The 25,479-nt window shown below is 33.1% G+C and overlaps 3 protein-coding genes across 8 annotated transcripts; all 3 read left to right on the forward strand.

Moving 5' to 3' along the window:
• Window positions 1-841: 841 nt before the first annotated feature.
• On the forward strand, window positions 842-6,961 carry LOC107931260 (chloride channel protein CLC-c). Its single transcript, XM_041082365.1, has 9 exons — window positions 842-1,147; window positions 2,803-2,881; window positions 3,007-3,211; window positions 3,288-3,488; window positions 3,688-3,865; window positions 4,092-4,354; window positions 4,695-4,964; window positions 5,123-6,251; window positions 6,339-6,961. The coding sequence occupies exons 3-9, from the start codon at window positions 3,033-3,035 to the stop codon at window positions 6,429-6,431; spliced, it is 2,313 nt and encodes a 770-aa protein (XP_040938299.1). The 5' UTR covers window positions 842-1,147; window positions 2,803-2,881; window positions 3,007-3,032; the 3' UTR covers window positions 6,432-6,961.
• Window positions 6,962-8,890: 1,929 nt separating this feature from the next.
• On the forward strand, window positions 8,891-17,937 carry LOC107931271 (cysteine protease ATG4). Of its 4 annotated transcripts, none has more exons than XM_016863127.2 (9): window positions 8,891-9,043; window positions 9,463-10,024; window positions 10,096-10,181; window positions 10,356-10,406; window positions 10,497-10,876; window positions 15,435-15,573; window positions 17,233-17,288; window positions 17,375-17,445; window positions 17,557-17,937. In XM_016863127.2, the coding sequence occupies exons 2-9, from the start codon at window positions 9,562-9,564 to the stop codon at window positions 17,775-17,777; spliced, it is 1,467 nt and encodes a 488-aa protein (XP_016718616.1). In that variant the 5' UTR covers window positions 8,891-9,043; window positions 9,463-9,561; the 3' UTR covers window positions 17,778-17,937. The 4 variants fall into 4 exon arrangements, with proteins under 4 accessions (XP_016718616.1, XP_016718621.1, XP_016718627.1 ...); XM_016863132.2 differs by having other exon boundaries at window positions 8,901-9,052; window positions 17,375-17,462; XM_016863119.2 differs by having other exon boundaries at window positions 8,902-9,052.
• A 1,317-nt stretch (window positions 17,938-19,254) lies between these two features.
• LOC107931293 (cleft lip and palate transmembrane protein 1) lies at window positions 19,255-25,045 on the forward strand. 3 transcript variants are annotated; one of them, XM_016863149.2, is made up of 12 exons: window positions 19,255-19,732; window positions 19,813-19,959; window positions 20,060-20,174; window positions 20,268-20,362; window positions 20,581-20,705; window positions 20,849-20,886; window positions 21,786-22,021; window positions 22,292-22,385; window positions 22,499-22,689; window positions 23,378-23,597; window positions 24,321-24,488; window positions 24,694-25,045. In XM_016863149.2, the coding sequence occupies exons 1-12, from the start codon at window positions 19,511-19,513 to the stop codon at window positions 24,834-24,836; spliced, it is 1,794 nt and encodes a 597-aa protein (XP_016718638.2). In that variant the 5' UTR covers window positions 19,255-19,510; the 3' UTR covers window positions 24,837-25,045. The 3 variants fall into 3 exon arrangements, with proteins under 3 accessions (XP_016718638.2, XP_016718644.2, XP_040938300.1); XM_016863155.2 differs by having other exon boundaries at window positions 20,602-20,705; XM_041082366.1 differs by lacking the exons at window positions 22,292-22,385; window positions 22,499-22,689.
• The last annotated feature ends 434 nt before the right edge of the window (window positions 25,046-25,479 follow it).

Below are 25,479 nucleotides of genomic sequence, written 5' to 3' on the forward strand. Positions count from 1 at the left end.
CAATGTCTGACTCAGCACTTGTCAGTTGCATGTAAATGCAAACTAATTAACGCACCTAAGTCGTACAAATACCTGAAAATAAATAATACAAATTGTCAATTTCAAGATACTGTTGTTTTCTTTTGACGTTTCATTTTCAACTGACCTTTTTTTTTATTGTTTTCATTAATTCAATTCTCAAAAATAAAATTATTATTTTTATATTTCTACCAATCATATATATCAACATCAGCAACAGTCAATACTTCTCTCAATTACTTTTTCTTTAATTAATAAAACAGTAAAGTAAATGGAAAAATTTTTAGAAATATGAAAATATTTTCTATTAAATTAATGAGTGGAACAAGTATATTTATAAAATTTTTTTATAATAAAAATTGATTTGAAAATTAAATGACATTTACTTGAAATGTTAAACATTTTGGATTCAAATCTATTTTTCTAAATTTCACATGATTTGAAAAAATTAAAGTATCACTACAATAATATTTATTATTTTATAAAAGGAATAATTTTCGATAATTGCTCAATTAAATTGACCTAATTAAAGAGAAATACAAACACTTAAATATAGTAAAAACAGATACTGATGGTTAATTTTATAAATGAACAACGAAAAAATAACGGATAAAGAGTAAAGAGTCAAATTTAACTTAAATTATATGCGTACGAACGTAACTTTTGGTTAAGCACTTGATTAATAAAGTAAATAATTAAAAATTGAGAATCAAATTAATTTGATTTCCTTTTTTAACTCTTTTAACTAATTTTAGATTAGTTTTGGGGTGTTCTAATTTCTTCAACTATAAAATAGAAATCAGCTACTTAAGTTTTTAAAAGTTAAATTTGACATTGAGCATAAACGAGACTCGGCGAGTCGGCTGGCCGTCGAGGACCCATTTTTCATTTGAGAAAATTACAGATACAGGCGGTGGATAACAAATTATCAGAGTCTTGGTCTACCGCCATTAATAATTAATTAAAAACGCCCCCAGCCTCCGCCACCCCCTCCCCAAAAGAAGCAGAGCTTGAGGGAGGCTGTTGCCAACGATCAAGGCAACCTTTTATGCTTGTCGACAAAGGAAAAGAAAATTTGAAATTTCTTAGGGTCAAGGCTTTTGTCAATTTATTTTCCAAACCAGATTTGGTAAGATCTTTTTTGTATTTTCATTTCCAGTTTATTTTCGAAAACCTTTTCATTATTTTATTTAACTAACACCATACCACAAATGAAAAATACACAACATTATAGTGTTAAATTCAATCTTTACATGAATAGATTTTTATTTTTGGGTTAATTCATTATTTGGGGTTTGAATTTGACAAGTATTCTTAAATTGGGATTTGAAAATTTTTTTGTTTAAGTTAGTTTTTTAATTTAATAATTGTTCCCACATTAGGTCTAAATTTTTTTGTTTAAGTTAGTCCCTGAACTTGATAATCATTCTTATATTGGGACTTAAACTTTATTTTATTCAAGTTAGTCCCTATATTTCATTAAAAAAATTTTAAGCCTCAATGTGGGGACAATTACCAAGTTCATAGATTAATTTTGACAAAAAAAAATTCAAGCCTGAATGTAAGAAGGAAACAATTACCAAAATAAAAAATAAACTTGAGATAAAAAAGAATTTAAACATTAATGTAGGAACTATTGAATATTGGTAATCGAATCTAAATTTTCATACTACACAACACCAAAATCTTATCACTAAGCCAAGTTTTTGTGTTGCTTATAATACATGAAATTAGTGTATCATGTCTAATATTTGTTGTTGAGTATTCTTACTTGTTAACAAGAGTGAAATCAGAAAATTTTTTAGGGATCAAAATTAAATTATAATTTTTACTATAAAAAAATATAATTTTACTATTTTAATAAATTATATTTTTTAAAAGATTAAATTAAATTTTTATATTTTTATCATTATTAATTTAAAATTTTAAAAATTTTAAAGGATCGATATAGATTTTTTTTTTTTAGGATGCAGGGCTGTTTCGCCTCTGCCTGTTAACGGCATAATTATTTGGAAGAATTTATGGCTTTACCCCATTAGACTCAAAAACTGAGAAGTAAATGAAACATGAAAAGAAAAGACAAAATGATGTGGTATGCTATGGTGTTAGTAATCAAAAGTAATGGAAAGTAATAGTATTAAGGTACACAAAATCAAAATAATTATATGTTTTGACTTTTAAATTCCATTTTTGTAATTCTGCCTCTTCCACTTCTTCACACAGTCCAAGAGTTAATGTCTTTTCTTTTGTCTTTTTGAGTCGATATCCCTTCAATCATTAGATGATTATTCTTTTTCCCTAGAAGAGCTCACTCCTTTCGCATGCGTTCACGTCACTAATAAAAGACAATTATTTATGTCTTGTCAATTTTTATATACTAATATCTTTAGAAATTGTATATTTAGAACAACATATTATTAAAAATTAAAAAAAAATGTTACTTTCAAATATTTAAATATATTTTTATCTAATACTGGTAAACTACTATGATTATATAACAAATATATTTATTAGAAAAATATATAAAAATCATAAATTAAGTTTTAATTAAATTAATATAAGTATTATTTTACATAAATTTAAATACACTGAAGTCAATTATCTAACTTCTTAGAAAAGAAAAGATAGATATCTTAAATTTCAATTACACGCTAACAATAACTGAATCCTATATATATTGTATTTCTTTTTGACCATACAGAAAATTTTGCTGACATAAGTCTTTCCATCTTTTTCTTTGGTAAGGGAACTCTGATTCTTATATTTTGCTTTGATTTTGGGCAGAACATTCTCTCTTCTTTGCATGCAAACCACTAATTGAACAAGGATTCGCTGAAGAAATTTGCTGCTTTTTATTTAAATTGTAAGTTATGCCAAATTTGTGGACAAGAGTTGGCTTGCTTTGCTGATTCTGGTTTTCTCATTTGTATTTGGTTGAACACTTTTTGAATTTAATTTTACCAATATCATGATTGGATTGGAATGCAGGTTGATAAAAGAAAGCAAAAGTTATCATGCAGAAGTTTGATAGTAGCATGATGGACTTTGAAGAGAGAGTAGACATTGATGATTTTGAAAGCGAAGTTATGGAGAGGATTTACAGTAAACCTCTTTTGATTAAGAGAGTGAACACCACATCCCAGATCGCTATTGTGGGTGCTAATGTTTGCCCCGTTGAGAGCCTTGATTATGAGTAAGCAAGCCTTTCCCCTGCGTTTCTTCATTTAATTTAGTATACCCAAATTCCCCCCTTTTTTTGTGTATGACAGGGTTCCAGAAAATGAATTAGTGAATGAGGATTGGAGGTCAAGGAGGACGGTTCAAATATTTCAGTATATTCTGCTTAAGTGGGCCTTTGCACTTATTATAGGGCTAAGCACTGGCTTAGTTGGCGTCTTTAACAATATAGCAGTTGAGAATATTGCTGGGTTCAAGCTGCTGCTCACCACAGAACTCATGCTGAAGCACAAGTAAGCCAGCTATTCTATTGCCTGCAACATTTCAATTTCTCAATGCCTTAAATTTATTCATGCTATGTTCTGCTTATTTTACTGAATTGAAAACATACTATTATCATTTTACTATCAATTCTAATGTGGGTTAGATGTTTAATTGGATTTACTTGACAGCTCCGTATGATAATTTGGACATGTTACTGATTCAGTGCAGATATTACAAGGCTTTTGCAGCATATGCTGGCTGCAATTTAGGTCTGGCAACATCAGCTGCAGCTCTTTGTGCTTTTATTGCTCCAGCAGCGGCGGGTTCTGGTATTCCCGAAGTGAAAGCGTACCTGAATGGTGTGGATGCTTATTCCATATTGGCTTCAAGTACTCTTTTTGTAAAGGTGAATGTCATTGGTATTGTAAGCCAGTATTTAAGAAGATTTCTTTCACCTCTCATTTATTACCTATTTGTGCTCCTGATATACTGGTTTACCCTTTATGCATATCTCATTACATACAAAACAATACTGGGACAGCAGGGCAATCTTCGATGTTTTGACTGATGATTAAACCTGTTTTCCCCGGTTGCGAATATACTTCTAATTTTCTTATGCTTATATCTGGCAGATTTTTGGTTCAATTTTTGGGGTGGCTGCTGGATTTGTTGTTGGCAAAGAAGGGCCTATGGTTCACACAGGTTCTTGCATAGCTTCTTTGATTGGGCAAGGAGGTTCCCGTAAATACCATTTGACTTGGAGATGGCTTAGATATTTCAAAAATGATCGTGACAGGAGAGACTTAATAACCTGTGGAGCTGCTGCTGGTGTGGCTGCTGCCTTTCGTGCTCCTGTTGGTGGTGTCCTCTTTGCTCTTGAAGAGGCAGCTTCATGGTAACCCCCTATCTCATCAACAAAATGGGTTTATGTGTTACTGCCTCATGCTATTGAGGCCATAACCTTTTTTTTTTTACTTGTTCAATGGCAAGTCTCAAAACACCTTCTTCTACTAAACAAGGTATAAAAGCATGATATTGTGATCATTGGATAACTGTTTGGAAGTCTGATATGCAGGTGCAAACTGGAGAATGTGTGAACAATAATCATGATCTAAATGGTGCTTGAATATATGATTTCATCAGGATTTGTTGATGTTTCAAAAGAGTGCATTTTGGAATGGATAGTACACGTATATTCTTTAGTGATATGTATTTCTTCCGTTGCTTGTCTACAGGTGGAGGAGTGCTCTTCTTTGGAGAACCTTTTTCACAACAGCTGTAGTTGCTATAGTTTTGAGAGGTTTCATACAATTGTGCTCTACTGGAACTTGTGGGTTGTTTGGGGAAGGAGGACTGATTATGTATGATATCAGTGCAGCCAAAGTTGTATATAGCACTCCAGATATACTGGCTGTGATACTTCTAGGGGTCATTGGAGGAATCCTTGGAAGCCTATATAACTATCTTGTGGATAAGGTCCTTCGCACCTACAGCATCATCAATGAGTATGTAACACATTCAACCATAGATCTTGGAGTATTCAAGTAGTTCATTAATTTTGTTAACGTTATTAACATGACCCCGTCAATAATCTTTGCTTGTGAATTATCACTTGTTTTCATTTGATGAAAAGTCCTACAGCCTAATGGTTCTGTTTCTGCAGAAGAGGAGCTGCTGTTAAGATTTTACTTGTTATTATGATCTCCCTGTTAACATCAATCTGTTCTTACGGCTTGCCGTGGTTGGCTACATGCATCCCCTGCCCCGCCGATGCATCTACAAGTTGCCCCAACACTGATGTATCTGGCAACTACAAGAGCTTCCAGTGTCCACCTGGTCATTACAATGACCTGGCTTCACTGTTTCTAAACACTAATGATGATGCTATTCGCAACCTATTGAGTACCAATACCGTGAAAGAATTTCATATCTCCTCTCTTTTCATCTTCTTTGTTGCTGTTTACTGCCTTGGCATTATCACTTATGGCATAGCTATCCCCTCTGGGCTCTTCATCCCTGTCATATTGGCTGGATCTTGCTATGGCCGCCTTGTTGGTAGACTATTTGAACCAATCTCTAAACTTGATGTTGGACTCTTTTCCCTCCTTGGTGCAGCTTCATTTCTTGGTGGCACTATGAGAATGACAGTTTCCCTATGTGTCATACTGCTTGAGCTCACTAATGATTTATTGATGCTTCCCCTTGTAATGTTGGTTCTCCTTATCTCAAAAACCATGGGTGATATGTTCAACAAGGGTGTGTACGACCAAATAGTAAAATTAAAAGGATTGCCATACATGGAGGCTCATCCAGAACCTTACATGAAACATTTAATAGCTCGGGATGTTGTTACAGGTCCTTTGATCACCTTTTCTGGTGTTGAAAAGGTGGGAAACATTCTACTTGCATTGAAAAATACAGGACATAATGGGTTCCCTGTGATTGATGAACCACCATTTTCAGATGCACCTGAATTGTGCGGCCTTGTTCTAAGATCTCAGTTGCTTGTTTTGCTTAAGGGAAAGGCATTTTCAAAGGACAGGGTACTTGCGGGCAACAAGGTTTTACGTAAAATTTCTGAACTAGACTTTGCCAAGGCTGGGTCAGGAAAGGGACTCAAACTAGAGGACCTAGACATTCAAGAGGAGGAGTGGGACATGTATGTTGATCTCCATCCTATTGCCAATACATCACCATACACCGTTGTTGAGACCATGTCACTCGCCAAAGCTGCAGTTCTCTTCCGTGAACTTGGTCTTCGCCACATGTGTGTTGTACCAAAGAGTCAAGGGGTAATTCTCTCGCGCTCAATATTTTGGTGTGTACTAAATGCAGGCAATTTTGTATGAACTAATCGATTTTATATGTGCTAAATGCAGAGACCTCCAATTGTTGGAATCTTGACAAGGCATGACTTCCAGCCAGAGCATATTCTGGGACTGTACCCTCACGTCAGGTTCCAACAGTGGTGATTCGAATGAGCTTATATTGGTGGATTAATGTTTTATGGTAAGTTGAAGATGGATGTTTGGCGTCCTCGCTGGAAATGAAATCCAAACATTGTTGGAAGCATAGTATTTCAGGAAGAGGGCTTTATATCATCTCAAGGCAAACATGTTTGAAGCAAAACATCATAAGCATTCAGCTTTCCCTCAAATATAAACAGTTAGATTTCTTTTCCTCATGTTAGAGTGCATGCAAAGTTGTTGTTGGTAGCAATTGAACATAATTGCCATGGAATTTGTTGTTGGCGCAATAGGAGGCTTTACATTTTACAATGAACATGGTGATGATGATTTTGTTTTCATTGTTGCCTTTTTCTTTTTCATAAAAAGTAAAAAATCTTCATATTAATTATTTCTTTGTGTTGCAAGAACTTGAGATTTAAATCCTGAGATAGCGGTGGTAGATTCTACATGAGAGCTACATTTCATTGTCTAGTTCTAGTTCATGATTACATCACATGTGCTTTAAATAAAAATTAAGATAACATATAACTTTTTATCTAGCGTTTAATATTATATTCTCTGGGTTTTATATCATTTTAAACTTAATTTTTTTTAATAAGGGGAAGGGAAGAAATAAACTCGAGAATCCTGAGCCATGTGTGCCAACCATTCCCAATAGTCTCAAAAACATAAACCCAGTCAATGCAAGAAAAACATGAAAATCCGAAAAAACACAGTCAAAGTTAAACTTTGATTTTTTATTTGCTTCCATTAATATTATGTATTTAGTTGGTGATTGTAATTTTGTCTTCTAATTTTTAAGGTATTTTTGTTGAAGTAATTCAAATAATAAATCTCCGACAACAATGAATTGCATTATGTTTATATTTTCATTTTGGTCACTTAACTTTTAGGTCGTTTTCATTTTAGTCGCCCAAAAAATGTCTTTTTTAAAGTATTGATTAGGGTAAAAAAACTTAAGGATTAAAGTGAAAAAGAGATAGAAACTACAATAATACATAAAAATTGTCAAATTGTACTTATTTATCCTATTGCTAATTTTTTTTTCATGCATCGATAATGTCAATCAATTTGCTATTATTATAATATTGAAATTAATTAATTTAATTTCATTCTAAATTTTAAATTTTTATTTTATCTTCCCAATTATCATTAATGAAGTCAACTCAAATAAATCATATTTAAAGATGGCCTATGAAACTTAAATTTCTTTTGATCATATAATCTAAAATATTCCATTCTAAGCTAAAAGTAAAAGAAAAAAAATTACAATTAATTAAATTAATTAGATTAATTACTTGTTCTTCATTTGGGTAAAGAAATGAATAAAAAATTATGAGTTTTGTTTGACATAGAAGATAGAATTAATTAAATTAATTGTAAGGATTTTGCTTTGTTTTTAGCTTAGCATGTAAGATTCAAGATCATATAATTAAAAGAAATTTGTGTTTCGTAGACAATTATTAAATATGAGTTATTTGAGTTGATTTTAATTTGGAAATATCAAATAAAATTTAAAATTTTAGATGGAGATTAAATTAACTAATTTCAATATTATAATAACAAATCGATTGACATAATTTATTTAATTGATTTTAATGTTTTGAAATTTAAAATTTCAATATTAAAAAAATTAGAACTTCCGAAAATGGGGTAAATAAGTAAAATTTGACAATTTTTTAATGCATTTTGTAGTTTCTACCATTTTCACTTTAACCTTTAATATTTTTTTTATCCTGATCAATACTTAAAAAAGATTTTTTTTTGGATAATCAAAATAAAAAAACTTAGAAGTTGAGTGGTCAAAATGATCTATCTAAAAAATATTTTAATTTGATCGTTTTCTAATTGATCTGGGATTAAAATTAAAATTTCAATTTCTTAAAACATATCTAAAAGTATCTATCTTCTTATTTTATTAATTTATTTATAAACTATTTAGGATAAATGACCTAATAATTTTTTATTTAAGAAGAAAGATAATGAGATATTTATCAAAACTTTTTAGACTAAAATAGTAAAATAAATGGTTAAAATAAATCTTTTTCGCTCATAATGATTTATTTGATATTCATGTTTTTAATTTTTTTTAGAACAATGGATGTTTATCTACCAGTAAATTTTAAATATATATATATATTTGTGATATTAAAATTTACATTTTATACATTTCAAGTATATAATAATATTGGATTTTAATTTAATAGGATGTCTAACTTGACATTAGATTTTACATCTTTTAATATATATGATTATAATTATTATAAATTTTTTTATATTTTATACTTCAAAATTTATTCAAGTATTAACTCTATTTTAAAATTAGAATAATTTTTTTCTAATAATTATAAATTAAATTATAATTACTTTTAGATAATAGGTTCTCTTTAGGAATAAAATTCTATCCATTTTATTTATTTTTTAGAAAAAAAAAAGGACTACACCACGGTGTCCATCAGTTCATGGCATCCAAAAGAGCTATAAGACCATATCAACAGCATTCGCACGTGTGGGCACCTCTATCAACCGCACGGTAATCGCGTTTCTGTTATTGTTTTGGCTAGCTCCTAAGTCAGACCATTGCATAATGTTGGTTGAATCTTTTGCTTCTCCAGGTTGGTTGTGTAAGTGTTTCTTTGCTTCCCAATTTTCTCTTATTACCTCTTCTACCCATAGCTTCTCCTTCTCGCTCTTAAGCTTCGGTTACCCTTATCAATCCCGTGTCCCTACTTCCTTTTGAATCAGGCGTCTTCTCTTGTCCTCAATTCTTCCATTGCCATGTCTTTTCTGTCAGACGTGTCTCACACCTGGGGGACTTGCGACGGATGCTTTCCATTTTTTTTTCTGCTTTCTGTTTCAATTTTGATTTCGGTTCTTTCTTTGCTTGTACAAATAAATCTGCGAATACCTTGATTTTGCGAATTAGATCGCCAACAATCCGCGTCAGGGATCGTGCGATTCAATTCAGTAATATAATTCTGGCATCTCTGCTTTTCCTGTGATTGTTTAAATTTTTGTTTCATTCATGTCTCAGGTATCGTTTAGCCAGGGATCTGCCGTGCCGTATCGAAATCGGATTCTATGATATGAGCCTATTCCGGCTTGATATTATAGTCTGCTGCATGAGTAGGTAATGAAGGGTTTTCATGAGAGGAATGATTCTCTGAATTGCTCTTCTAAAGCTTCTATTGATAGCTCACCTACCCCTGGAACTGGATCAGAACCAGGTCCCAACGACTCTAAGTTCTCAAAGACTTCTCTCTGGTCAAATTTCTTTGCTTCTGCTTTCTCAGTATTTGACACATACAGTGAGTCGTCTTCATCTTCGGCTTGTGAAAAGAAGTCCTCATTTTCTAAAACCAATGGGTGGACAGCAGCTGTGAAGAGGGTTGTCTCCGGTGGCTCAATGAGGAGAATTCACGAGCGTGTTTTAGGGCCGAGCAAGATTGGAATATCTAGCTCAACTAGCGACATATGGCTTCTAGGTCTCTGCTATAAAATTTCACAGGAGTCCTCGGGAGACGTGGATGCCACCAGTGCATTAGCTGCATTCAAACAAGATTTTTCATCACGAATATTGATGACATATCGTAAAGGTATTCGTCATCAAGTTTGTGCTTTACAGGATGCGTGATGATAATACATTTTCTAAGTTGTTCGATTACAGGTTTTGATGCTATTGGCGAGACAAAAATCACAAGTGATGCCTGTTGGGGTTGCATGCTTAGAAGTAGCCAGATGCTTGTTGCACAGGTGTATTTTCGTTTTATTTTATTTTTCTCTCGAGAATGTTCAATAGTCACTAGGGTATGACTTTTGATCATGAAAATTGGCACTGCCTGTTATCTTGGGATTATTTTAGCTATCATTGCCTGTTATCTTGGGTTTATTTTAGCTAGTTCATGTAGTGGTTTTCTTCCCTTGCAGGCATTGCTTTTTCATAGATTGGGGAGATCTTGGCGAAAACCTTCACAAAAGGTTGTTTGATTGATTTATTTTTGAGGCCTGGTCTTGCTTATCTTCTCTTACTCATCTGGGATTAAAATTCTAACCTTTTTGCCTATGCAGCCATTTGACCTAGCATATATTGAGATTTTGCATCAGTTTGGTGATTCTGAGACCTCAGCTTTCTCCATTCATAATCTTGTTGAAGCTGGAAAGAATTATGGACTTGCTGCTGGGTCATGGGTAGGCCCATATGCCATGTGTCGCTCGTGGGAATCTCTTGCTCGCAGTAAGAGGGAGGAAAATGACCTTGAATGCCAGTTACTTCCTATGGCTGTTTATGTTGTTTCTGGTGATGAAGATGGTGAGAGAGGAGGAGCTCCGGTCGTCTGCATTGAAGATGCTTCTAGACATTGTTTTGAATTTTCACGACACCAAGCTGACTGGACACCTATTCTTTTGCTTGTACCCTTGGTTCTTGGACTTGACAAAGTAAATCCCAGGTTTGTGAGCTTATTACGTTTCTTCATTTCATTCTTTCATGTTTGATAGATTCATCGGGCATTATCCTTTTCGTAAATTGATTTATCATGTTTGTATCAATTAGCTTTCTGATTCTGAATTTTTCTTCAGTCTGGTTCAATCTCCAGACACCTATGATTGCTAAAATTAAGACTTCCACTTTAAGTAATATTGCAAGACTGTCCACTTAATAGTGAGAAGATAGGATTTTCTTACTCCTATTTGGTGCTAAATAATCAACTGGCACGTTCCTAAAATTCTTAGGTAACAACATTGGATAAATTCTAGGTCAGTTTATCATAGCATGGTTGTTGTCTCCTATTCCTGAGCTGTGATTATATTGAAGATGAGTGCATTGATTTAGTGAAATTTAATGAAGGAATCAAGACTAGTTCTTCAAAGCAAAGAAGTTTAAGACTAAGTAAACTTTTGAACATTTTTTTCAACACCCTCTGTTGCTTATCGCAAAAGATAGATTTGAAAGTCTGAGTGGGTTTTCAATTTTTTATGCTAGACATGTTTGCCAGAATTGATCCTAACAAAGTAATTGATCTGTTTCATTTCAGAAAGGCATCTTGCAAATGGCTACTTCTTTAATTAGTACTTGTTATTTTGGTGGAATTATTGGTAAAATCCCACCGTTGGTTCCCTTAGTTAGAAAATTAGGCCATGTGTATCCCTAAAATTATAATCCTAAGATGGCCTTATTAAGTTGTATGAGCTCAGAAAGTGGATCATGAGTATTTGCCCCTCCTTGGCTGTATGGGCACCACCTAATTGGATTGATGGATTTTTTTCCCCTTAGATAAATTCTATATAGAAGGATTAGTATGTTTATGCATTCAGAGTGAAGTGAATATGTAAATAGTGTCCTTTTGTAGAATATCAATAAGCAATAATGAGCAAAAAACAGTTGTCTACTTTTTTATTATAGTTTCGCCCAAAATAGTCATTTACTATTTGACCATAGTTTATCTTTTCTTCAACAAGGAGATGATTGGAATATTTTCTCTTCTATGTCAAATTGGTTCGATTGTATATGTTTTAGCATTAAACAGCCTCTCTATGTTTTATTAGTATGCTTGTTTTGCCATTGAAGTTGCATGATTAAGCTATTGGTTTAATCATTTATGATCTGGTCTGTAAGATCCATATAACTTTCCAGTTGTGGTAAATTAAGAGTAAATACCAAGTTATATGGAGAATATTTTTATCTTTGGTTGTGAGAAAATGTTGATGCAACCATATAACTAGTGAACATGATGTTAAAGATTATCAGCCTTATGGCATAGCATGCACTATATAATGGTGGTAGCGACTCCCTTCACCATTGCTATTCATTGCAATTGAGGTGTAAAATGTGATCTACATGCGTAGCAGCATAAAAGAAGCTAACAACTATAATGGGACTCTAAAGCCATGATTGATTTCTTATATTTCTCTATTATTAGTTTCTTCTTTTTCTTTGATTAAATCAAACGAAAACCCATACCAAAACTGAGGGAACTCATCCAAATCCAAGCAGTTCAACTAGAATCAAAATAAAAGTGGGAATTAATCAGGTAAGAAACAATATTCAGATAGGCTACCCTTTCTCACAATTTTGTGAATTTAAATTGTGGATGGCATGGAGAGATCTCTTTTGTAACTGCTATGGTCGTGGGTTTTAGATTATATGTCATTTTCTCTAGTCTTGTTTCTTGAAAGAGAGATCAGACTTGAGAGTTGAAACAGAGTGACTGTGACTATGTGGGTGAGGTGTGACAGTGCTTGGCTTTAGATTGTGGATGGTATGAGTATGGCCGTTTTAAATTGTGGAAGGGTATGGAGAGATCTATCTTGTATCTTCCATGATCATGGGTTTTAGCTTATGCATAATTTTCTGTAGTCTTGATTCTTGAGAGAGATAGATCAGACTTGAGAGTTGAAAATCCTAAAGAGAGGCCATGATAGTGCTGGTGAGGTATGAGAGTGATTGGTTGGGTTGGACGTAGGTGGTTCTACTATGGAATGAGGAAGAAAAATGGACAAGATCTTAGGAAAATGAATACATAAGAGAAATATTATGGTTTGAGGATTGTGGAGGCTTGTGTTTCTTGTGGCATCTAAAAGAGGAGAAATTATTTTATGAACCCTCCTTACCACATCATCCATGTTCCCTTCTTACCAACTATACATATGATGTGGAAAAGAGATGGTGTTTATTTTTAATTGGTAGAGCCCATGGATGATGTGGTAAGAAGGGTTCATAAAATAATTTCTCCTAAAAGAGATTTGATTTTTCATTACTTTTTTGAAAATTTAGGAGGGAAAAGAAAATGGTTAGTTGAATTTGAGATTTTGATTAAAATTTGGTACAATTGTCAATTGTTGATGACTGAATCTATACTATTATTTAAGCCTTTGATAGAGTTGGTGTCACGAGTCAATCAGGCACCAACTCAGTTGGAAAGTGACAAAAGGGTCATTCATTTTACAAAATTATATTATTATGAGGGTGTTTTTGTCTTTTCATATTTTAATAAATCAATAAAAACTTACCTTTGGTAGGGTTTGAACCAATAGCACCATGAATTTTAAATCTTTGACTTTACTTTTTCATCCAATGCTTTATTTGGTTCTTAGTAAATTTTTAATAAATATATTTGTTACATAATGTTTTTTTTACCCACATCTTGGTGTGCCATAATCTAATATTTTTTTTATGAGTTTATTTATGTTCCTTTAAGAAAACAATTAATTTGAATTACTGTATAATACATTTTGAAATTTCAGTGGAAGTTTATATTTGTTATCTGGTGTAGCCTTCTGTGAAAAAAATGCTTACTGAAGTGGAGGGTTTTATCAAAGTTATTCTTGATTGTATGTGTTTGATTGAGATTAGGTCGCAAATGATTATGTTTTCTTTTTCAATTAAGTATTTAAAGTGTTGCACATGGGCATGTGGCATAATTGTAAAGTGTATTTATCCTTGCTTACAAAGAAAGCTTGAATCCCCTTCTCAATAATTATGTCTTCCGAGAAAGAAATTTATTTAAAGTGTTCGTCCCTTATTTTTCCCGATTAAATTAATGTGAACTTGACTTTATATATGATACCTTTTCAATCATATATATTTGTAGCACTTATGTCCATAGTTTGTCTATACGACCTTTTAAATGCGCATATTAACTTCTAAAGTATAGCTAAACAATGTGAATAATTTATTTTATCATGTAAATTAAAGAATTACGTAATTAATTACTTAAGATATCATAATTAGAAGTTTCGAGCGGCACAATTATTTTTTGCTTCATTCAATGGTAGGTTATGCAGAACTGACAGAATATTTTAGACAAGCAGTTTGATTACATCTATTTTATCATTTTTTACCACATCCACAATAAATTTGGTGTCATTGAAAACTTGGTTGTGATTGCAATTTAAATCTCTTTTTATAAATGAACCTGATAATTGCTTTTAGTATTTGAAAAAGATTTTTATGCTTGTTTGTTTTGTTTCCAGTAATGTCCCCTGTACACTTTCTAGTGTAATGCCCCTCTTGCTTTGCATGCGTCTGTCTTTATTCTGTATGAATGGAAGTCCATAGGTTTGAGCCATACTGAGGGAGGTAGTTCACTCTCATTCCCTAATTAAATCCTGCCCTGCTCTCCTCTAGATTGACTTGACATATCTTGGGAGAGATCTCAGTTAAACAGTTTACTCTCATTCCCTAATTAAATCCTGCCCTGCTCTCCCCTAGATTGACTTGACATATCTTGGGAGAGATCTCAGTTAAACAGGGGTGTGCATTTCTGCGTTTCCTTATACATGTACTGTTTACTACATGTTGAAAAGATGAATTCAGCTTTTGGAATGCTTGTTGAGATAATAAAGTATTCTATTCACTGTATTCAGGATGTGGAGACTTTAGTATGCTACTTTACATCTATATTGTCTGTTTCATTTTTTGTCCATAAAAGATTTCCTGACCAGATAAGAAACAAATTTATATTTCCTTTATTCCATAATTGCTGGTCTCATTTCTATTTTCAAATTTTAAAAGTGTTTTTCCTCTTTTTTTTAAATACTTGAGGATATTTTCTATCAAACCTCCAACTTTGCCACAGCCATTATGTTATTCATGCTCGTCATTTTCCTTGAACTGTTCTTGTTTGACATATTTTTGGACATAAATATGGGACTGAGATACTCCAAATATATTTAAGAATTTGGAAAAGGATGGTCATATCACTAAATATTCACCTCCGAGTCTGAGTGACATAGCAGCCAATTTGATCTTCTTGAAGAAAGAAAATCTGTAATTGTTTTAAATGGGCACATTTTGTTATCAATGTGAGTGCATTACATGTTTCCTTAAGCATTGAGCTGGTAAAATAAGTTTACTGCTTATTTAGAGTCAGTAAAACATGTATATACTTCAATTAGTACTCATTGTTTTTCCTCACAGAAACAAGTAGCTTTATAGTTATAAATTATTAATTTGTACTTGAACTGCCATATTTCTAATCACTTGGAATTTCCTAAATTTTTTATCAGGTATATTCCATCGCTGCAAGCAACATTCACCTTTCCGCAGTGCCTTGGCATTTTGGGTGGGAAACCTGGTGCCTCAACTTACATTGTTGGCGTTCAAGAAGAAAATGTTTTCTACCTTGATCCACATGATGTTCAGCCGGTAAATTACTCAGTTTCTTGACATAACCACTCATATGTTACATTCTATTGTTCTTTTAAATGTGATATAAGTACTTAAGCTGATAGACTCATCTGGGGAACTTCTTTTGCTTGTTTTGTTTGTTGCTGATGAATGTCTTCTCTCTTCACTGAGACTCTGTTCTGGAAATTGTTTATTTGGCCACTTGTGTGAAAAGTTATAGGAGTAATATAAATCCTTGTATGAACCAAACCTATATGAATTCTTTCAAGTCAGAATTGATTGGTAACTTCAGATGCCTAAAGCCTGTTATTCATCCACTGGCATGGTAGTGAAGAGGGTCTGAAACTTGTTTCTTAAATCTTATTCAAGCCCTTTATTCATGCAGTGCTGAAGTAGAAAGAATGAAAAAACCTCAGCCAAGGGTAAAAATTGAATTTGGAATAGAAGTAAGGAGAATAAAATGGTTTTAAGATTGTAAAACCTTAACAGATCCAAGTGTAAATGGTTGCTTATTATGTCTAGAAGACTATTTATACTGGAGTTACAACATCGTTTTCTCCTAACCCTTAAATACATATTTCTGGTTTCTCCATCCTTTTAACAACTTAGGTTTCTGAAAAATAAATGTTATACTTGCATAAACAATGTAGAATGTCACTTACCAAAAAAAAACTGTAGAATGTCATCATCTAACTTTCAATGATGGTTACTGGATCTACTTGGTACACTTTCATCGTTAGAAGCAATGCATATTCTTAAAAATTTGCTTACAACTCAAATTAGTCTGAGATTTTCCAACTTGGTTAGACGTAAGAGATAATAACAAAACAAGAAGGCAGTCACTTTGTCATTTCTTTCCAATACTGGCATTTACACGTAGTTGCTTTCTCCATTGATTTTACTTTGAGTTTTTCTTGGTTTGCATGAATACAGGTTGAGGATGGTAAAAGAAGAATGTTCATTTTTTTTTTGAACCCAGAATCTATATTTAGCAGTGGGTTTAAAGGGAACCTTAGAAATATTTTATTATCAGTTTCCAGTGAACTTGGAACAAATGTCATTTCAATCCTATTCGATATTTGAAGAGAAGTTTAATGGTAATGGTCATTTCTTGTTGCTGTCCTTTTATCTCATCTCTAGGAATATCTGTTATGTTTGGAGTAAGGTTTACGTTCTCCTGCTGCCCTTCTGGCTAACAAGTTTGGCAGCTCATTTGCAGTCCCAAACATGTTATGGCCCTTACCAAAAGACCCATTTTATATTTTTTGGATGACAATATTACCCCTTTAATTATTTACATATTTAATAATTGAGTTTTAATTTATAGTTTGAAACAATTTTTTATAAAGACAATGTAAAAAATTTTAGTGTAAAATTTTAAGAGTAACATCCACAATATTATCTGTTTTGGTATAATATCTTCACAATAATTTACTTAAATTCAAGAAAATGAATTTAATTTTCAAAGACAGGTTCTTCTTAGACACTTTCACTTTTCACATCACTTTCTCACAACTCTTCTAAAACTTGCCTGTTCGAACTTGAGCTTTTTCCAATTCCAATTGCTTGACTATATCCAAGTGTGCTTTTGTGTATGCTTGCTGTATCTTAGTTGGGTTAAAATCGAACTTAGGAGTTTATGTTAGTTGTAGTGACACTGAAAATTTTCTTTACCAGGTAGTTAATCTGAGTTCGGATAATCTGGAGGCTGATACATCATCTTATCACTGCGAGTAAGTACCTTTCTCTGATTAACTTGTATGTTTTACATACATTGGTTCTTTTCCCCCTTAATTTTGTTCTCTCTTGTATGCTCCAGTATTATACGATACATTCCTCTGGATTCACTTGATCCATCCTTGGCAATTGGATTTTTCTGCCGAGACAAAGGTTTTCTTGTTAATCTTGTTGGTATTTACAATTTTTCATCATAGGTTTGGACCAGGCCTACTTATCGACTATGAAATGAGCTTGTTCTTTCTATCTTGATCATTTTGGCAGATGATTTCGATGATTTTTGTTTCCGGGCATCCAAACTAGCTGATGAATCGAATGGTGCTCCCTTGTTCACTGTTGCTCAAACTCATAGTGTTTTTAAGCCTATTATCCACGGTGATACTATGGCTGATGCCGGTGGTGATCGAATGGATGATTCCATTGGTGTACTGCCTACAGGTGATGTGGATGGCAACAGTCATGAGGATGACTGGCAGCTCCTTTGATGGAGCTTTCTGTATCTTCTACTGGATTGTTATGTAGACGTAATAGAAGAACCATGATTACAACGTGTGTAGGTTAGTATTTTGAGTTGTAATGATTCTTTCACTAAATTTCAAACTATTTGCTAAGTTATAATTTATATAATTGACTACCAGTGATCAACAGATACGTGCAATTATTGTTGGATTTTATTTGGCAGACATTCTATTTCAATGTTATATTATTTAGAAGATGAGGTAAATTAAGTGTATAGCATGCCATGTTCTGAAATTCATAAAATTACGAGTTTTCATCATGGTAGTAAATATGGTCTCGTTATTGGTTGTATTAGTCTGTATGTATTATTAGTGCTGAGCAAGAAAAATTAAAGATTTGGATGGTTTACAAAATGTGTTTCTTGAAATTGAATTAATTTTATTTTTTATAGTATAAAAATAAATATTTTATATTTAAAATAGTTGAAATAATTTGAAAGTTTTTGAAAAATTATTTTTTAAGAAGTATTTAGAAATTTTGTTAAATAATATTCAAAAGTCATAAAATAAAGTTTATTTTGTCAAAATAAATTAAAATATTTAAAATAAAAAATTAATATGAAAAAATCGAGCTGAATCGAATAATGGATGATTCAAAAAATCTAAAAGAAAACTTGATCGAATTGAATTGATATCACTCGTAGTATATATCGTTTTGATTTTAAATTGGTATCAAGTATAATTTTTATTTAGGTCAAAATTTCAATGTGTTTCAATTCGTTTAATTCAATATCAACTCGTACTAATGCGTATTGTTTAAATTGGTACTATAAATTCGGTTACTTTTTTTTGTTATTTTTTTTTCTTGTTATTTTTCACTATTTTGCTACCATTTCACTACTATATTGCTACTACTTTGTTGTTATTATTTGGATATTGTATAACTTTTGTTTTATTGTTAATTTTGTTACTATTTTAGATGCATTTACTTGTTAAGTTGCACCTGTCTTAGTGCTATTTAAGTGTACATATTGTTTTTTAATTTATTTTTAATTTGTTGAAAAATATTTATTTTAATATTTTTAATATTTTTGATGTATTATATATTTTTTAAAAATATATAAAAGAATAATATAAAAATTAATACGGGTGAGCGAAGCCAAGCTCGAGTTTTAACATTTTTATCCGAGCTGGACTTGAATAAAATTTTAGGTTCATTTTTTGAGCTGAGCCTAAAATTTCAGTTAGGCTCGGCTCATGAACAACTCTAGTTTAGAGCTATTTATACTAAGATTTTGTTGATGACTAAATAAAAAGAAATTACCCCTTGAGAAAAAATAATGAGGTGGATATTAAATAAATCGTAAGTGGAAAATAGAAAAAGTGATTTGGCAGTGAGTTTGGGATTCTGCCAACCCATATGCCCATGGTGACTAAAATGAAACTGAAGTACTTAAATTGCAAATTGTATTTAGATGCCTAAAATAAAATTTTATGATAATTGGGTTACTATATGTGCAGTTTACCCGCTAGCTTTATTTCCGCCAGCAAAGAGGAGTGCAAAATATAAGTTAAAAGATTCCAGAACAGATCTACGCTGGTACCGAACTTCTGCTTTGATAAAATAAGCGAGTGTCTCTCTGGTATTTGTATGTTTGTTTTGATTTGAACAACTCAGAAAAAAAAAAGTCCTTTTTCTTTTGTTTTCGATCTTGGAGCTCCCATAAACCCTAACCCGAGAGACAGAGAAAAGGAAAACTATGGCGCCGCCAGCAGCAGCGGGCGGAGGAGGAGGAGGAGGAGGAGGAGAAGAAGGACAGCAGCCGCGACAGCAGCAGCAACAAAATGGATTTGGACAGACCATAACTGGAATTATTAGGATCGCCGTGTTTTGGTACTTTGCTTCTAAATTCTTTTCTCCAAAAAAGCCAACCGATCCCTCTAACCTCATCTCCAATCTCTTCCAGAAGGGCGAACCCCTGGTATGTTGGTTTCATCAAATTTCACTAAACAAACTAACCCAAACCCACAGTTTTAAATTATTTTTGGGTTCTGTTTTTAGGATATGTGGCTTTATCTTTCTGAGCATGAAAAGTTCAATGATTTTGGAAACGAAGCTTCTCTTGTATGGCATGAGACTAACATTCCTTATGTCACTTGGGGTCCTGAAAGTACCCGTACTCTTTCTTTGAAATACTATCCTTCCCAGGTAACTTGTTTAAGAATGTTTCCTTTTACTTGCTTGCAATTTGGTTGTTTGTTGCACTCTTACAGTTAACGAACATGATCAATATGCGTTAATCTTTCAGGCCTTGAAAAACAATGGCAGTCTTTATGCCCACGTTTTCTTTGCACGCTCTGGTTACCCTCCAGATCCTAATGACCCTGAATTCCAGCCTCAAGCTACCTTTGGGAGGACTTACTGTGAGTCTTCCTTTCTCCCAAAAGATTCTTTTTCCAATTGCTGGAGATAATGGTGATCAAGTAACCAAGTAACCTCCTTTTAATTCATTTCAGCTGTTGTGGCATACTTACCCAAGTCAAGATCAGATAAGAGGAAAAGTCTTCTTGGAAACACCAAAGAAGGGGAAGCAGTTGAATCCGTGGCTATGGTTTGTTCTTTCCTAGTATAACTTATTTCATTGATGGATGTTCTTTCTTTTAAGAAGTTTGGGTTCAAGTAGAATAGTCCTAATCTTTCTTGGTGTTTATGTGTTTGAACTTTGAATTTCGTTTAATGTTCTTCATGATAGCATCTCTTTCATTTTTGTTCTCATATGTGCTTCAAATACCCTTGAATTATGCAACAATATAATGATAATGGTTTTAGCACGGAACCATGCTGCTTCAGGTGGCTGATGATGCTGAAACTGACTCTAAAGACGATGGCCCTGACGAGTGGATTGCTTATTGGAAACCAAATATCACCATTAACTTGGTTGAAGATTTCACACGGTAAGTTTCAACTTAATGTCTTGCTTCTGTAAATGTTCTGTAAACATATGCTTCAATGTTGTTTATTTTTTATTATTTGGTATGAGTTTATGCCAGTGGTTTTGGAAAATTAACTATTTTCATTTGCCTTAATTCTTTTCCAGATATGGGCACAATGCTGTACCACCAAATATTGCTCCTTGTATCCTTACATTCCTTATCTCAGTTATGGTTATTGAGTCCTATATAATTCTGCACTTTCTTAGTTTATTTTTGTAGTCTTATGAGTCCTTTGTTTGTTCTTCAAAGAATGTTTAGGTTTTATCTGGTATGATTTGGATTCTGGGACATCTTTTTCTTTTGGAAATATAAATTTGGTCAAGACTCAGTCCTATATGAAAGTGAAGTTATGTATAAGAGTTAATCTAGGAAGGAAAGTCAGATTATTGAAGGATGACAATTCAGCTCAGCCACTCTTCTTGACACTAGTATAGATTGTAACTAGATAGTGACTATTGAAGACTAGCTCAGCCATTCTTGTCATTGATTAGTATAAATAAGTACCGTATTGGAGCTAATCTAGGAAGGGAGTTTACAGGATTACAAAGCATAGTTTGAAGCTACTTTGCCAAATCATCTGTATTTTCAGCAATTGTTGATTGATCAGAATATAGACTTTTATAGTTTTGCTCAGCTGTAATAGCATTTCTGTACTTGAAGACGTAATGGAACTTATCCAACCCACTAAGCCTTTATGCCAATTCCTCATTCAGTTGGGTTTGGCTATATGAATTTTCTCCATTATGACTTTTTCTGGTAAACTCTTCATTCTAACTAATTAAGGCTCTATGCATTTTTTTAAAAAGAAAAATTTTGTGCCATGACGATCAATTGATTCTTTATTGATCCAATCAAAATTTTATTGTTGTGTCTTGACTTACCAATGCCCTAATTTTATTGTATATTTTTTTATAGAAAATAATTTTATTGTTGTGTCTTGGCTTACCAATGCCCTAATTTTTTTTAGAAATTCCTGTGTTTCCTATTTTGTAAATGAGCTGCAGCTGCAGAGCTTTGAGTTTCTTGACTTCAAATTTGCAGACTTAAATATTGAGCCTAGTACAGGAAATTACTACCCGACCATCTTCTTCAATGAATTTTGGTTACTTAGAGATAAATTGATTGCAATTAATGAGTCGGTCACAGAGTTGCCATTAAATTTGGAGGTTGGCCCCATAAGCATGATGAAGTGGCAACTATTCCTGCAAATTGACCAATCATTCCAAATTCATCGTAGTTATGGAAGCATGCTTGAAGGCGAGGCAGATGAACTAAAGGTAATTCTTATTTTTTATTATTGTGGAAAATTTAGATATCTCAGAAGTGTGTATGATTTATGACTATCGAAAAAGGTTAAAAGTATGTTCACATGATAATACTTTTTTTATGTCAAAGTTACATTTTAAGAATTTAGAAACTAAAAAGTATCTCATTTTTCATGAGAGCAACTAACCCTAAACCTTGAACTTCTACCTTGAAGTGAAGAATTCTTTTATTTGCATCTAATTTCTCTGAGTGCTAACTATATACTTGATCAATTTTTGTAGAGGGTCTTCTTAGAAGGAAATCCGTACTTGCTAGTGATCACCATGGTTGTTTCTCTGCTTCATTCCGTGTTTGATTTCCTGGCTTTCAAAAATGGTAAAATAATTCTGTAGTTTTGGAGATTTTTTATCCATACATGGATGAGTTTTGATAATTTTCTCATACACTCTGGAAACAAAGGTTTAGGATGTTGGCTTTCTTCTCTGCAGATATCCAATTTTGGAACAAAAATAAGTCTATGGAAGGACTGTCTGCAAAGTCTGTTGTAGTGAGCTTTCTGTGTCAGCTCGTTGTTTTCCTCTATTTACTTGATAATGAGACCTCATGGATGATACTGGCAAGTTCAGGAATTGGTGTCTGCATCGAATTTTGGAAAATAGGGAAAGCAATGCACATAGAGGTATGAGCTCATTTTTGCATTTGTTTTTCTAAGTATTATTTGAATTGCGAGCATCCTTCCAAGAAGGAAAAAGCAAAAAGGGCTTGTTTTTAGATGCATTTATTCCGTAAGTTTGATACTGAATGAGATCATTCTGTGGGTCTGTCTGTTAAACTTTCCTGATACTGTGAGGATATAGGTGACCATGCTTTCTTCTTGGTTAACTGAGTTCACTCCTAAAATGTATTTTATGTTGAAAGACCATTATTTTGAGGATTGTAAATGTATTTTGATTATGCTTTCATATTCTACCTGTAATTGAATGCAGAAACCGTCATTTTCAATCTGCTGTCAAATCTTTAGGAGGCTCATTATGTATGAATGCCTTTTCCATGCATGTTTCTTGTTTAGATGCCTCATTCTTCTTCTATTTTTTGTTGTTGCTTGAAAAGTAAAAATAGAACAATCATTCTTCTTACTTTTCTTCAGTACCAATCTAATTGTTTGTCTACTCTGGAAGTCTTCTTATTCTGTCCTTTTTTGGAAGTGTGCATGAAATGTTATGTGGTTCCTATGTCGTCATTACCTTTTATTTGAAACTTGATCTTTAGACTTTGATGGTGTTATGTATAGGCTAAATCTGGTTATCTGCAAACTTGTAATTTATTGAAGAGTATCTAAATCTGTAACAATTCCTTTTCATCTTCAGATTGATAGAAGTGGAAGGATACCTATGTTGAGGTTTCGAGATCGCGATTCTTATGCAAGTAATAAAACTAAGGAATATGATGATATAGCAATGAAATATCTATCCTATGTGCTCTTCTTCCTTGTTGCATGTTTTTCTGTTTACTCTCTTATGTATGAGCGCCATAAGAGCTGGTATTCCTGGATTCTCTCTTCACTCACTAGCTGTGTATACATGTTTGGTAAGCCATCTGTCCTTTCATGTTTCTTGCTTTGATACTTCTGTTAGTTACCCACTGTCAACTCCAACTTAACATAGTGAAAGTCTGATGTTTTGAAAGTTGGACAAGACCATGACAATTCCTATAAAAAATTTCTTTCCTCAGGGGCCTTCTAGTGTAGGAAACTGCTTTTTTTTAATGGAAAAAAAAAACTCTATGCATTATGTAACCTTTGATCCTTGGTCTCTTTCTATGTTTCTCTCAAGTCTGTTGCTGGTATAAAAATTCTGGTCAACAAAAAAATTATGGCAAATCATGTGTCGCCAGGCTTAGAAAAAAGCTACCTATGTTGTTGTTAGGTAGAAGACAAAAGGTTATACCTTATAATGGGGTGAGCAAGGAGCCGTCTACATTAACATTACTAGTGGAAATTTGGTCCATTTTGTTGAAATTCAACTTGGGTTGCCTGTTTCATAATATCTGATCATTACATAAATTTTTTTATTATCAGGCTTATTAGTTATATATCATGATCGAAAGGGGATGGCAAAATTGATTATTTGTTCTTATGGCTAAAAAAATTGGTTTGGGCAATGATCTTCAACTTCTGCTTTCTAATATTGATGCTGGGTTCCTTTTACATCTAATAACTGTTACAGAAAGTTTGAGGTTTATTTATTTGCTGCTGGATTTTCAATTGACCAACTTAAACCGCAAAAATCTGCGCTCCTATGTTTTTGGCAGGTTTTATTATGATGTGCCCTCAACTTTTCATAAACTATAAGCTTAAGTCTGTAGCTCATTTACCCTGGAGGCAAATGACTTACAAGTTCCTCAACACCATCATTGATGATCTCTTTGCATTCGTCATAAAAATGCCAACACTTCATCGGCTTTCTGTCTTCCGTGATGGTAAGATATAATTCTCTTTTCTTTTTAATATAAAAGGAAAAAAAATGTGCTTTGCTTGGTTGTGAGGAAGGAAAGGAGGAAAGAAAAAAAGTGCTGTAATCTGAATTGAAGATCATTCTGTATTAAATGAAACGTGTTGTTTTTACTTGAATATTTCTGGTGTAAATCACGTTCTCATTCTGATTGTGATGCTTAATTTTTGCAGATCTTATATTTTTAATCTACCTGTACCAGAGATGGGTATATCCTGTGGATAAGAAACGTATAAATGAATTTGGTTTTGGTGGTGAGGATGAGCATGGTCAGACGTCTGCCATTGCCGATCAAGATGACAAGAAAACCAACTGAGCTTACGCCCTATTACATTTTGCTCTAGCCACTCTTTAGTGCCAAAAAGAAATGCAAAAAACAAAAAAGAAATGTAAAAGATTCTGGTAGTGTGACCACGATATTTTGTAAGAATTTTAGAAGTTTAGACTAGAAAATTGTTCACTAAAAATTTTGGTTACAGGTCGTTGGCTATTCTAATAGCAGGCAGCCGATATCTTTTGCTTTTACTCCCCCTGATTTCCTTTGCTTTTACTTACCATTTTTGTTTGACCATTTGAAACTTGAGCCAGGTGCATACTAAGTCCATAAAAAAATTGTCTGCCACTGCCGTCACCATTTTTTCTCATTTCTCTTCGGTTTTTGTTTCACTCACTGGAAAAATAAAAGTCTCTGCCTTCTCAACACTGTTACGTGGTGACCACTGTTGTTGATCTAGCTTGGCGGAGTTGACTCATCCCTTTATTCTGGTGACACTCAACGTCTCGTTTCTTTGGGTTCGATGTGTTCGTTTAGAAGAGCACAAAATCATCCTTGTCAAAATTGCAGCACCAGTGAGGGGTATGCCGATTTAGTGGCTGATACCAGCAGTGATGGTGTTGGGATACCATTTGTTTTTTGGTACAAAGACGAGAGTTTAAACTAAAGCATTGTTACAAATGAC

The sequence above is a fragment of the Gossypium hirsutum genome, chromosome A12, assembly GCF_007990345.1.
Source record: "Gossypium hirsutum isolate 1008001.06 chromosome A12, Gossypium_hirsutum_v2.1, whole genome shotgun sequence".
In the NCBI taxonomy this organism is placed as follows: domain Eukaryota; kingdom Viridiplantae; phylum Streptophyta; class Magnoliopsida; order Malvales; family Malvaceae; genus Gossypium; species Gossypium hirsutum.